At 25.7% G+C, this 15,571-nt stretch overlaps 2 protein-coding genes across 2 annotated transcripts in view; one reads left to right on the forward strand and one right to left on the reverse strand.

Moving 5' to 3' along the window:
* The window catches only part of LOC112593286 (pinopsin-like), a 42,279-nt gene extending 39,638 nt beyond the window's left edge, over positions 1-2,641 (forward strand). The window contains exon 7 of the mRNA XM_025337652.1: positions 2,171-2,641. Coding sequence (XP_025193437.1) covers positions 2,171-2,476 — 306 coding nt within the window. The 3' untranslated portion in view covers positions 2,477-2,641. The remainder of the gene's footprint in view (positions 1-2,170) is intronic.
* Positions 2,642-8,051: 5,410 nt separating this feature from the next.
* Positions 8,052-12,797, reverse strand: LOC112593170 (DNA polymerase epsilon subunit 2). Its single transcript, XM_025337505.1, has 10 exons — positions 12,525-12,797; positions 12,045-12,198; positions 11,795-11,964; positions 11,446-11,698; positions 11,126-11,253; positions 10,475-10,616; positions 9,766-10,019; positions 9,440-9,662; positions 9,145-9,369; positions 8,052-8,279 (listed from the first exon to the last, which is right to left on the reverse strand). The coding sequence occupies exons 1-10, from the start codon at positions 12,593-12,595 to the stop codon at positions 8,118-8,120; spliced, it is 1,782 nt and encodes a 593-aa protein (XP_025193290.1). The 5' UTR covers positions 12,596-12,797; the 3' UTR covers positions 8,052-8,117.
* Positions 12,798-15,571: the final 2,774 nt, after the last annotated feature.

Raw genomic sequence — 15,571 nt, forward strand, 5'->3', positions numbered from 1 at the left:
ACATCATTATGAAATTAATACATTCATCACTCCGTTCAGAATCTAAAACATATCATGAAATATATTTAGTGATCTCTAGGCTGCAAACTATCTCCGCTTAGAATTGTTTACAATGCTATTGAATTAAACTTGAAAGTTTAACACATCCATTACTGTGACCTGTAATTCGACATTCTATTAAACAGCAGAACGGTACCCATTTACTTACCTTTTTTGAATAAAATATTATAATAATGTGAAATTGAAAGTAGGGCGTAGAATGCGTACTCAGTCACTTTTATAATCATAATATATTTAAGTATCTATACAGTATACACGTCTTAATACCTCCCTCAATTCCCTAGTTAACTATATTATCAACGATGCAGAATATTTACGTATAGGTAAAACTAAAATGTATTAATATTTATACTATATATTTCATTTTTTCGATAATAATTATGGTTATTGGAATAATAATATACTATATTATATTATCTACGATTACAATTGCTGTGACCAATCAGCATCAGTCCTATTAATAACTAAAATAATAAAGTTTGTTATTAGCAAAATAGTCAACTTTTAATGTTAATTATTAATATTAAGCACATTCATAATTGTGTTGATTGTAATATCGATACTATAATATGACACCTATAATGCTACTCGTATTTCGACAATAAGACGCAATAATTTACTAACCTATATAATATATAACTTATAAGTACATAACTACTCATATATACATAATTTATATTAATAATTTAGTATTTTTATTTTTACAAGGTACAACAAAATAATATTGGTTGTAAATAAAAATATATTCTGTTAAAAAAGAAGGAAACATTTTTTACAGAGTTTCATATTGTACTTACTACAATCTTAGTAGGATGATTTTATTTCATTCCACGCATATTAACAACTAAAAGTCACAATAATATTTTTTTAGTTATTATTATGGGTTTAGTATAATAAAAATTAAAAAAAAAAACTATATAAGATACACTATAATAACAAAAATATTCATAAACAAAGTCTCTCTTAAGCTTTAACTAAAAATTACAAATAATATTTAAACGGTGTATTTTAATTCAAGATTTAATAACCAATAATCTAACATGGTTGTTGAAATTTTAATAAAAAGGAGAAAAAAAATATTAACAAAAGAATAAAATTTAAAATCAAAACTAAGATATGAAATTATTTGTCATATCTTTAGAAATAAAAATGTAATAAAACACTTTATAATACATAATATATATGAATACAACACTCACCACTCTCTCCAACGCTGAAAACTTTCACAATTGACAATTTAATTTATTATAATTTCCACTACTACAAGATCCTATATATTATTGATCGGTTAAGTACAAATAATAAATAAAAATAAAAATAAATAGATATATGTACAAATAGAGTTGTTTCACAAAAAATGCCTATTTAATTTTTGGGAATGACATTTTTTTTATAATGAATAGAAAAAATGTGATATTTTCAATAATTATTATTATAAGTATTAAACAAAAAATAAATATATTTTCGTTTATGTGTCAAACTTTATAATGCCAGATAGCTTAAAGGCACAGGGTTAAATTATATTTAAAAGTTTTAAAAGAAGAAAATACTTTTCATAAATTAATATTTCTCTCGTGTTTTGTGGATAGTAAAGCGCTGTGTGTAGGACTATAGGAGGCAGGCCAAGGAAAATAAAAAAGAGAACAATATAACTGGATTAAAGGGACTATAGAGCTTTTATTGAATTTGTTTGACTATCGTATTTTTTCTGTTTGATTATTTCTATTTCTGAAAAATAATTTAAATAGAATAAAAATATGTATAGTTTTCTTTTTATTAAATGCATTACTGTTTTAGTAATAAATGTTATCTCTGTATGCACTTAGTAGGTACTTGGGAAAAAATTACGAATGATAGACAATAAACCACGAGAACAATTATTATTTTACGCCTATAGTATTTTATTTACTAACTATTGATTATGTCACCAATAGCTAGTTAAAAAAGTAAAAAATAAATATTCGTACGTGTTTATGGCACTTTCGGTTTAAATATAATGTATTAGATTTTATCTCTCGGACGTATTATGGCCGTATCGTTTTAAAATTGTCGTTTACGAACTGACAATGCATTGTATTGTTGTAACGCAATTATTACGGTTTCATTTCAGTTCCGGTCGGCGTGGAAACGGTTCCTGAAAATCCCGGGTACGGTGTCGGAAGTCTCACTCGACGCTGACATCACTACGGGCATGACCAAGCTGATGACCGGTCACCAAGAGCTGCCAGTGCATCCCGCAAACAATAGAGACGCCGACCATCCGCCGGGCCTGATAATGTGCTGTTTGGCGCACAACGAACACCGACGGTCCGCGACGTACGCCGACCAGTACGAGTGCAATCTCGAAATGAAGTTATGCAATCCACAAACTCTTGACAAACAGACCGAAACGAACCTCGGCGACGTTTCATTGTGAACGTAATAATAGTACCTATAAAAATTCAAAGTACCGCAACAACCGTTTACAAAATATATATATACTATATAGTTTCATAATGCATTCTAAATTGGCTTCGAATTGGTAATACAGTGAATTCCGCTTAATGTGGGCACGTTGGGACCAGCCCTGTTTGCCCACATTAAGCGGTTGCCCATAAAAACCGAAATTAGTAAAAAAAAAAAAAAAATTATAATAAAAAAATATATTTGTATTATCATATAATTGAAAAAAATTTTAAATAATTACTAGATATATAAATAAAACTAAATACATATAATATATTAAATAAAATTAATCTTTGGATGTAGGAGGTATACAAAACGTTGTAATTTTTCGTTGTCTAAGCTGTTTAGTATGGATCTGGTTGACAAAATAGGCACACGCTTCAAGTTTATCAGACGGACTATTTTCGTTTCCTTCTTGCATGAAGAACTTCTGCAAGAAATCAATGCACTTTTTCGCCTCTCTTTGGCGAAATTTGTTTATTTGAATGGTAATGATTTTTATTACTTTCGATAAACACAATCTCATAGATACGACGGAACCCGATTAAATTAATCGTTTTTAAATACTTATGTGTATATTCTAACGCTATGATAAAAAAAAATTGCCCACATAAACCGAATCGAGTGTCCATATTACGCGGTTTTATTTGACATTGTTAATATACATTTGTATTGGGACCAGACATGTTTGCCCACAATAAGCGGATGCCCATATTAACCGGTGGCCACATTAAGCGGAATCCACTGTATATTATATTATATAGCGTGTGTTTTTTGACATTTTTAATGTCTATGATTAATTCAAAAACACTAACAAAAATTAAATTAAAAAAAAAAAAAAAAAAAAAAAAAAGAACAGGACAATTTGTTATTGCAACGCACGGTTCGTAGCTCTATTAAAATATGATACAATGTAGTTTTTATTTGCAAACATGCATCGACATTGTTCTACAAATATATAGGTACTATAGTGGCGAATATAGGGATATGAGTGGCTGGAACATTACCCATAGTCAATAGGCCATAGTGAAAATAATGAATTCCTAGGTACGACACTGATCAATACCCACCTAATATCATACCAATTTACCATGTTCCTCTTTCGTTTTCAACACAAAGTGTATCGTCAAGACATTACATTATTATTTGATATGGTTTCGGGTTCGCTTACGTGTCTCTATTCAGTAGTATCAGGCTGTTTCACACTTTAATTTGCGACAGCGTTTTGTAAAATACGTTTTTTTAATGATGTTTATGATCGTTAAAACATTTTTATTTCAAAAGACTACAATTTAAATTTGAATACATTAAAACCCACCGCAGCCCATATACTTATATTTATACATAGCAAATGATATAACGATTTCGTGGAATCGTATCAACTATTTAATTGCAAATATGTTACAACTGAAGCTTAAATGGTATAAAGCCGTATAGGTGCAACTCTGAAAATAAACTGTAGCTTTTCAGCACCTCAATTGAATCAATTATTTCAGAAACCCGTTGAGTGCAAATTTTAAAATTCCCAATTTGCCGCAGAAAGCCATCAAATGCCATTCATTAACCAGTTTCTGAACTTAACACATTATTTGACCGAAAATTAAACAGCCATAGATTCTCGATACTTGACGGGTTTTTGCACTAAGCGAAGTGTTTTATTTCATAAAACAATAATCTGAACCTGACACATTTTTCATCATTTTGGCGTTTGACGGGTTTCTGAAATAATCGCTTCAATTATTAGTAAAGGTACCTAATAAATATAATATGTACCACTTATCATCTATTGGCTATTATTATTATTGACGTCGTGTTTAATGTGTTTAACACGCCTAAACAATAAATCCATTACCCGCCCAACTGATAAAATTACTTACCGATTAACTCAAATCTGCAAAATGACTTCTATAAAATAACAATGACGTAGGTATCCATTACAGTTTCAAATATTCAATCTGCACCTGTCGACGAGAACTTTTCAAGTCTCAGATGGGATAAATGTAAAAATATAAATGTTACTAAAATATTATTATTTATCAAAGACTAGAGTATATAATATTATATTCTACAATCTATGATTTAATTGCCTACCTATATCACTTTGATGTCGTAGTTGCCATACAGTTAGGTCGGTATGTAGATTATACTTACAAATTAAGGCATTGATTAAGTACCTATATTATATTTTTTTCAAGCAACGTATATCAAAAATAAAAATATTTACTTAATCATAATATATTATTATTTGGACAACTAATAGTCTCCGTTAGAATTTATAATATTTTTAATTAAATGTGTACCTACCTATACCTATGTTCAATTAAATAAAGCGATGGTTAGTACAAAACTAAAAACGCTCTAAAAATTATTACCTAATTATTGTTAATTGTTATCATATGTATCATACTGACGGAACTTGCAGTACTTGCACACTGTAACTTTTAAAATTTGTTATTTTCAAAAATATATAATTATTAGATTATACAAGTATATATTTATGCAAATATGAGTATTGTAAAATAGTTTGACATCGGTTTAAATAATAATAATAATAATAATAATACATTTACTTATCAAATTTTGTGCACCTTATTGCAATGATAACTAAATAATAATACCATAACCCATTGGTAGGTATTTATAATTTAAAACACGAATTTGCATAACTTATTTTACATTTTGTACATAATATACACACACACAGACACACTATATCAATTCGAATTAAAATATAAGACATCAGAACAAAATACAATTTTATTATCACTGCAAATATATGAACATATAGAATTATGTATATGATTTGAAAAATTGGTACCGACCTTACTCGAATGCAAACGATTATATTATACTGTTCAAGATTGAACTGTACCTACGTAATACGTATAATGATTTCAGAAATTTCTATTCAGAGATTCAAAATTAATTCCTTTCGAATCAATTTCAGGTATTTAACTAAAATTATATAATGTATTTTTCTGGTTTGTTTATAATTAATATTGAGTTCAAAACAAATTGTACTACCTTTGGACGATCAACTATTAATTTATTAAAATTAAATTTTATTAACTTTATCGACTATTAATTTCTGAAATAAAATTCACGAGAAACCTTCCATGTTATTTGTAGAGACTATTTGTATTAGACTACAGAAAACGAGAGAACCACAAACTAATGGCTATATGACTTATGAATTGTGATATTAATTATTAATACCTAAACGTATGGGAAATTAGGAGCCAACGCTAATGAGTAATGGTAGGTTACCTACCTATTTATAATTACTGCAGTCACCGCTGACATCAAACGAAACCGAAACTATGAACAAAACCATCTTTTTTACATTATGCTACCATGTACGTAGGTATTGAAATAGAATAATCAATATTTTGAGTACATCGAATTAGGAAATGTTGCATGTCAAAGATACTTTTTACTTTTTTTTTCGTCGTAAAAATAAAATGAATAATTTACTTGATTTAAAATTTTAAAATTTAAAACTAAAAAAACTAAATAAATATCTTTATTAATATATTATACTTGTTTTATCTACACCTATCAATATATTAACTATTTTTCTTTTTTTTTTTGAAATGAAATTTTTTAAAAGAGAACAATATGTTTACAGTAGGTACCTATAAGAATATTTTGCACATTTTATCTTGAAAACGAAAAATCAGTTTAAAAGCCTAATTAAAATGTATTTTTTTATACCTAACGTAAGGTGGATATTTTAATTTACTTTTTTACAATATATGGTTCAATAATGTCGATTAGTACCTAGACAGTAAATACATTAAATTTAAAAAACCTACGTTTAGTTAATATATATTTATATACTAATTTTTATAGATTATATTACTATATAAATATTTTTTTCCCATTACTTCAACTCTACTCACTTCCCTAAATAAATACACATAATAATTTAAATTTAATTCTTTAAAAATATATTACGTTCAGAGGTATAATTTTTTATTACTCACCTTTTATCAATAATATTTTTGATTGATACTTATAATTTTTTTATATTCCTTTTCAATAATAACTTTTTTGTGTTATTAACAAGTCTTGTAGGTAGGTGTACTAAGTAGGTAGGCGCTTATTATGATCTTTGGTGGAACAAAACATTTATAAAATATTGTATATTATAATGTATTATAGATGAGTAAAAATGTTTGACATATTTTTAAAATTAAAACCGACGATTTAATGATGTAATAAATTAATATTTTCATTTTCACTGAATTGAAGAGTTCTGGGTACCTACTCAAATTAATTATTACTCATTATTGTCCAATGAAATGAACGGTGTTATTAATTTATCAATTAAAATTAGATACGTACGATATTGATATCATAAACTTAACCTATATAGTAACATTGTTTTGTGTATACCTATACGTTGTAATAAGTAATTTATATAAAATATTATATACTTATTAATAATGAGCGATGTATTTTAATGCTTTATTATTAATATTTTTTTTATTTTTTGGAAAAGACATGGTAGAAACCTAAGAAAATGAAATTTAAGAAATGGAAAAATATTTTGATTTAATAAATTAACTACCGTGTACACCTATATTTTAATGAAAAATAAATAATTATTTCCATATTTAATAGGTACCTATATTTGATAATTATTTTTCGTGTTATTTATTGACTAACCTACTACCTACAATAATATATTAGTAAACTCAATAGGTACTAGGGGAGAATCCAGGGGAAGAAAGGGGGTATGCCCCGCTCCAAATTAAATTAAAAAAATATATTATCGGGCCTAGCTTTTTTTTTATCTGATGACTTTTTTTGTTTTCTATGCGCCTCCCCCCTCTTGGAAAATTTCTGGATTTGCCCCTGATAAGTATCTATATATTTTGTAAGTACATATTCTGTATGACTGTGTATCTATGTACTACATAGTTACCTATTTTTAAGTAATAACCACAGGCCATATCTGTTTGAAATTGTACTTGAGTGTGTTAATAGACAATACCTAACTATTTGAAAAAAATTAGATACCTACCAACAATTTGTTTAATATGCAGGTCAGTAATATACTAATATTTTTTCAACACATACCTACCTAACCATAATCGTCGAGATAAAAATAGTAACAGGCTAAAATCTTTTTAACATAAAAAAAATATACATTAATAGACAACTATGATTATCTCTGTACTAAATACCAAAATAGGAAACAACTATTATAAATATAAAGTGTAACTGATGGGATATATTGAAAGAAATAAAAACTTGAAGTTCATTAAATTAAATTAATAAGGATTAAAAAGTTAGTTTCTAAAATGTAATATAAATATTTATATAGTTTCATAGAAGTTAATATTTTGACTCTATAAATGTGAATAAGAGAATTAATTAAATTTAGGTTTAGGAAACCTTCCAACTTCCTAATTAGGTACTATTAATTACATAATATTAAGAATATTTTAGGACAAATACAAATAATTGATAATTAAAAATTACCCCTTTAACAAACAATACAAAAATAAAAATAATTTATTATCACACCTTAAATTCATATTACTTTATAATCTTAAATAATCTAAAATATTATTTTTTAAATATATGACATTTCACACAGAACATTAATTATGTTTGCGACGGTTTCCTACTGTAGCTACAGTATCTTCGCTATCCATTAATGAAATACCTGCATCATATTCATCATCTGGTAAATTACTGTCTTCAATTAGACGCTGAGCAGTTATGTACACTGAAAAACTATACTTATTTTTGGAAAATGATGACTGAAACACAAATAAAAATATAAAATATCAGTTTCTATGATAAATCAAAAATAAATAATTAATGTTTCTTAAGTTAATATACTGTATTTATTTTAATCTATTAACAACCATTTGTAAAAAAATAAAAACTGGTATTTTATTAGATAAACTTTCAAAGTATGTTGTATTAATAAATAAATAAAATAAATTCAAAGCATTAATAATAATCACTTTAAAAAAATATATAATATAAACTATAATTATTTTAATGAATATATAGGTATCACATTATCTAGACTCTAGAGCTTCAATGTCTTATTTTATATGTATAATATATCAATATCAATATGTAAAAATCTATCATAAATACATTATGTAGGATATTAAAATATTATAGTACCTATACTAGGTGATAATTTAACATAACACTTATATTATTTCAAAATTAATATATTTTTTACAATTTTTTAAGTATTTTGTACTCTTTTAAATAAAATTTTTATTCCTTATTAAAAAAAGAATTTCTTTTAAATTACATTGAACTATAAAAATCTAATTTTGGACTATGTTCTGACCTACAAAAAAACACACCAGTTTCGTATAAGTAGACTGACAGCAGTGACAGAAATTAACCAATGGCAACATTATAAGTATGTAAAATTGGTGAAAGATGTTCAAGTTTGTATGGATTTTGGTCTCTCCTCAAGTGTGTTTTTTCGTAGGTAAAAGTATAAAGATAACTTATAATATTTGTACAAAATTTTATTTTTATAAATTTAAATACTCCAAATGTTAAATGGATCACTCTGAATAGTAACATTTGAACTATCTTTATCTATTAAAAATATAAACTATAAAATTTCAATTTTCAGTCATTAGTACTTACTGGGTTGAAAAATATGCAACCTGTAGATGACAATATTTTTGAATTAGAACTATCTGAATGATTAGAACCTATGGTACTGTACTCTGGAGCATTGGCGTCTGCTATGCACACTAGATCAGGCATTGGATACAAATTCAAGGAATGTGGTGCAAGTGGCCAGTATGTAGGGCATACATCCAAAGGGACTGTAATTAGATGTGATTGGCTTTCCAACGTTTTTATATACTGCACACAAATATTGTTAAAATGTATAATATTAATTAAAAACAAAAGATACTAATTTTGTTTTACTTACATTTTTAATAATATCATCATCAGACTCTATAACTGTTGGAGATTTCTTTCGATCCATTGACCCATGCCTGATATCATAGTTAGCAGTTTTTTTCATTAGACCATCAGCTCGTAAAATGTGTATTTGTTGTGTACAGTATTGCATACGACACGGGTTTGTGGTAAATACACATCGTGGTACTAAACGGCGGAATTCTTCAGTTAAAAACTCAGGTATTAAAGGTCTAAATAATAAAATTCAAATTTAAAAGATAACAAACACAAAAATTCAACATAATAAAATATATATATTTAAACTTTAATGTTTAATATAAAAATATTAAGTACCTTGGCAAGATACTTGCACCTGCAGCACCACTATAACGATCTCCAGGACCAGGTAACAACACAAACATAGTATGTTTGCAAAGTCCAGGTGTATTATCATGTAAAAAATGTCCTAATTGAGTCAAATGAGTTTTTAATTCTTGGGCGTATGCATGTGAGGGCACATGACAAGACAAGAAGTCACCCATCATCACTATGGCTACTGGAGCAAGATCATTGAAAGAAGTTAACAATGTATGAAATTTTTTTAGAACCTGTAAAAAAAAAAAACACTTAAAAGTCAAGATTCAATTTAGTATTATAATATTAATTATATTATATAAAAATTTATATTTTAAATTTTAAAAGTGAAAATATTTTATTAATGTTTATTTTACAAAATATGTTTAACCCATTATCTAAATATTAGTTATTGTAAACATTCTAGTTATTTTATTCTAATAATAAATTGGTTGATGGTACCCAAAAATAATGTTATAATATAATTAATTAACAATAATACAATAAAAGTGAATAAAAAAATAATAGTTGATACTAAATCACATACACAAAATACTCAACATATAGTTACAAAGGAGAATTAATTACATTTTAACAGATAAATGTATAAACCAGATAAAGAATTTAATTAAGAACTAATTTATAGCTTCAAAAAATTCAATAAAATTGGCAGGTTCTAAGAGGAATGTTAAATTCTAATTTTACTAACCTTTGGGTTATCTAGAAAAACATCTGATACAAATATAATCATTCGATTTTTACGCTTTTCATACTCCAACAATTTTGGATTACATGATTTTAAACTGAGATCATTTTTGTCACTAAAATTGTTCGATTCTCCAAAATAAATTCTAAAAGCAAAAATATAAACAATTAAAATAACATACATAATTAGTGATAATTTATAGAGGAGCTATAAAGAATTTATTGGATTAGATATTTAATTTGAGTATACTTCACAAGTAAAGAATATTTGAGTCAGATTTAATATATTATAGATATAATTAATAATTTATAGTTTACATTTTGTTATACTTTTAACTAAATTTAACAATAAAATTTATTTTTTTTTTTATGAAATATTCTTAGACATAATTCAAAAATATAATTAAAAAAAAAAAATAATCAAGAAGTAGTTAGCAATTTGTACACCAATAATCAATCAGTCATTTTAAAATCAAAATTACTAAAATTATATTAAGTTATATAATAGGTAATATACATTGTAAAATTAAATATTGATTTTTAACTGACTAATGCATCGTTTAATTAGTTGAACAACACAATGTAGTATTGTTTATAAAATTTTTAATCAGATAAAGGTATCTAATTTAAATATATAAGATATAACGTTTCATACTTGCTAATTTCTGCACGTTCACTTGGTGGTAAAGCCATATTAGTGACAAAAAAAACTCTACGATCGCTACAAAAACGACCCTCTGCTAATACACAACAATTCTCGGTAAAATAGCCTTTTTGGAAATCTTATTCAAGGTTAAGGAAATTAAAATAATTTAAAATAATTTGAGTTATGAACCATTAATAAGCAATATAATCAATATGATAACAATTAAAATAAGCGATTAAATTATGCTTAAATATTTTATTTTTTTTTTACTATTGTTAAAAACGTATTAAGGTTAAAATAATGTTTACTGTTTTGACTTAAAAGGATATTGTTTCAGAAATATCAAGGGGTATAGCTCCAGTGGGATCTTCTAAATGATATCGACCACCTTCTTTCAATTGTACTAAAAAGCCCAGCAGAAGTATTGAATCACTTTTGGAATTGCGATCAAATTTTCTACAGGCTCCTGAACTCAAAAGATAATCAACATCACGTATTTTATCACCGATTGTCAGTGGTTGATTAAGAGTACCATCAGTTAAAGTCTTTATTCTAGCCATACGTTGTCTTATGACAGTATATCTATGAAAATAAAAAATAAAAATAATCAAAATGTATATGAATATTTGGGAAAATATTTTTAAGTAGATTCATATAATATAATGTATAATTACTTACCTGGTAGAATACTGAGAGATTTTTGACTGTGCATCGCCAAACATGGATGTTACTGACATTATTCTCTGAAATTTTTTTGTTGTTGGACAGTACCTATAGCATGGTAATTTATAAGCAGAAGTCACATGTAATATGTCTTCATCATTGAGAATTTGTAAATTACAGCAGAACTATTAAAATTATGACAAAGATGAATTTTAAATAGGATGATAAAACTATTTTGAATAGTAACATTAACTAGAAAACTTACCTTAAGAGCCTTACTCAGTAATTCGTAAGTAACTATGTTTCCATCATTGGTACTTGAAACACGTACATAATCAACAATCTTATCTAACCATTGATCACGATCTTCTATGGATTCTAATGGTTCCAACTGTTGTACTAGGTATGCACATGCCCTTCTTTAACAAAAACAAACACAAATATAATTAGTAAATAGCACATTTGCATAAGATATTTATCAAGATCACAGATTCACAGTAGCCCATAAACATAACTTACTTGAATTGCAGACAAAAAATTAATAATTTTTTTTTTTTTTTAGGTAAATTAAATGAGATATTTTTAGTTATAATTTACAAGTACAAATATTAATTTAATTTGATGGGACACGAAAACTTACTTAATTCTTGAAGTGTTCCTTCAACAATATTAATAGATGATAGATGAGAACGCTTTAATATATGTGTTATGCTACTACGCGAGTTACTTAAGTAGTAATACTTACTCTTGAATCGTAAAACCATTAAGTGAGAACGTGCTGACTATGAACTTGCGTAACTTTGTAGCTTCACTCATTTTGTGATTAAAAATCTACAGTTAAATTAATTTAAAACATAAAAACTGTGACAGACGAATTGGCGAAAAATATTCAAAAAATAATTCTCCTAAGTAATAACCGTACTCGGTTCTTATTATTCTACTGTTAATTGTTACTTGTTAGATATTTGTTTCAATTTTCCAAATATTGTGCTAATGTCTTATACTCTTATTTCAATCATTTTAAACGTAATCAACGACTGATGTGATAATGAAATACAAATGTTGTATTATAATTTGGCGGGAAATTATTGTTGTTATCTTAATCTGAAATTTTTAGGTTAAATTATTATAATTATTGTCTTATCATTTAAATAAAAAATTACATTGATATCTCGACTTGATAAGTTCAAAACTTCAAAATTTCAAAAGATTTATGATGATTTAATATTGCATTTATTTCAGTAAACCGTATTCTCGTTATTTCGGTTTACATTATATAATATTTTTACTTATTAATCAATTCTATAGACTTGGTTCTCCTTGCCCTTTTGGCCTATTAATTACAAAATCCATATTTTTGAAAAACAAAACGGATATGGACAGGTATAAAATATATAGTAGGTAATTAGTTAGTACCTAAGTTAAAATTGTTATCTTTTCTTATTAGCTTTACCGTACGTAGTTGTCAGGCACGAACGTAACCTCTGTCTTCAAATTTCTTTTAAGTATATTATTGTAAATATAAATATTACTATTTTATCAAATATATTTTAAACATATATCAAATGTTATTCTATTTTCATACAACCTGTGTGACTTTGACGTCGTTAAGTTCGTCGAACTTCATCATTCAATAATTAAGTGTATAAATATAGTACGAGAGCACTAAAATATGATTCTTTAATATGTTAAATTATTAAAAAAGAAATATATTTAACTTAATAACGATGCCAAGAAGTTGAGGTTTCTTATCTACATCATGGATCTAAATTAAACGTTTCATTTAGCAAATATCCTTCTTACTTTGTCCGTTCGACTTGTACCTATATCTACCACCAAATAATTGCCAATTCATTCTCGTAATTTAATATTTTTACTATTTTTTTTTAAATTGATTCGTCAGCCTTCCCTCGCCTCACTTAGACCAATGAATTCCAAAATAACAAAATATAACTTAATGTGTATGTACATAGTTATGTAAGGATATTAAAGTTAAATGATACAAATATACAATTAATAATTATAAACCATTTACCTTGGACAAAGTTGTAATTTTGCATCGGTCCATCGTCTAAGATCACAATTACCACAACTGAGTATAACTTTATCTTAGTTTGTGTTTAAGATGAGCTAAATAATAATAAAAAAAATAAATAGATACATCTATTTACTACTTTTTAATTTCCCAAAAATACCTACTACACGTGTTAAATATTGGCCAGTTATAGATGGTTTATTAAGAAGGAGGAAAAAGAAAGATTTGTTAAATATTGTCCAAGGTGAATGATAAACTTAGTCTAAACGTACTACTGAGTACTATTAAGTGTATAATACAAACTTATTGTACATTTATATTATTTAGTTCCTTATAAAAATCTAAACCCTTTGTTATGATCCTAATTCTTAAACTATGTTTTAAAAAAATTTTATTTTAAGTAGTAGGTACTTATTAGAAAGTTGTAAGTATGTAAATGTAAGTAAACGTAATATAAAATTATAGAGGACAGATGTTTAATATATCTTATAGTTCTACTATTATGGATATCCCTCTTATTAATTATTGTTATCTTTAGAAATTATTCAAAAGTTTAAAATATAATATAAAATAATAAATAATTTTAGTACATTTATAAGAATTAAGAATACATCAATTTATATGTACATTATAATATATTATTCTAGCAACTTATCCTCCCTAGCCTCCAGTTTCTAAATTGGAAGTAAGTTGATGAACGCTTCCTTTCTTCATGTCTAGTACTCTATGTTTACTTTTTTAGTTTTTACTCATTATATTATTCTGTGTATACACTATACAGATTGTAACTAACCTTTATAAATAAACAATAAAAAATAATTTACATTGTAAAATACTGTTTTATAAACAATGACTAACCTATTTACAAAATTACCAAACGTAAATATATCATACTAATGTTATTGGAACAAATAATATTGATTTCAAAATAAGAAAATTATTTTTAAAGGATTGATTAATATTGACTTGATGTTATCACCAAGTTATTTTGTTATATCAGCTTTAATCAAGTAATATTCACATTTTTGTAAATTAATTATTACCTAGTAAGTTATTTTAGAGCTAAATAACTGCTAAATGCTAAATGTTTTTTTGAGTTGTTAAAATAATATTAAGCGCACCTCAACAGTCATCGGATCATACTATATTACAAAAATATAGAATGGGAGCTTAGTTAGATTTGATAACTTTGAATTTTTTACATTAAAATTGTGTAACCTTCACTTATAATTTAAAATTATTAGGATCTTATCATAAAACCAATTATCACTTATTTATTCAATTTTTAATAATTTGTATTAATAATGTAGTTTGCAATTTTGTTTTAAAAATTTTAAAAATTAAATATAATGACCAATGATATTATTATGTAGTACCTAGTATTAAGAAAGTGTAAAATAAATACAAATTTAATTATAAGTTAGTTACATTTTAAACTGAATTACTATTTCATTAATAAAATATTAACACTTTTTAATTACTATACTCTGATGAGAGAATACCCTGTGCCCAACAATAATTGATACGTCTGTATATATTTTAAAAATATTAGATATTTCATTTCAAATTTGCACAATATACCTTATATAGCATATAAAGTTGTGTTTTTAATTATACGACAAGGTAATTTAAATATAATAATTCTTTAAGTCAGTGACATTTTAAAGGAGAAACAATTAAAATAAATGATTATTTAATAATTATATTGATAATATATAAAACTACAATTTATTAGGAAAATGTACTAATTTAAAGAA

Source organism: Melanaphis sacchari, unplaced genomic scaffold, assembly GCF_002803265.2.
Source record: "Melanaphis sacchari strain LSU unplaced genomic scaffold, SCAv2.0 Contig1_pilon_pilon, whole genome shotgun sequence".
Classification (NCBI taxonomy): Eukaryota; Metazoa; Arthropoda; class Insecta; order Hemiptera; family Aphididae; genus Melanaphis; species Melanaphis sacchari.

Bases quoted from the DNA above. Each gene is read 5' to 3' on its own strand.
- LOC112593170 (XM_025337505.1), bottom strand. From the start codon at position 12,595: ATGAGTGAAGCTACAAAGTTACGCAAGTTCATAGTCAGCACGTTCTCA. The intron at 11,965-12,044 runs GTAAGTTTTCTA...TAATTTTAATAG, and splicing joins TACTGAGTAAGGCTCTTAAG to TTCTGCTGTAATTTACAAAT. The intron at 9,663-9,765 runs GTACTTAATATT...TTTATTATTTAG, and splicing joins GGTGCAAGTATCTTGCCAAG to ACCTTTAATACCTGAGTTTT.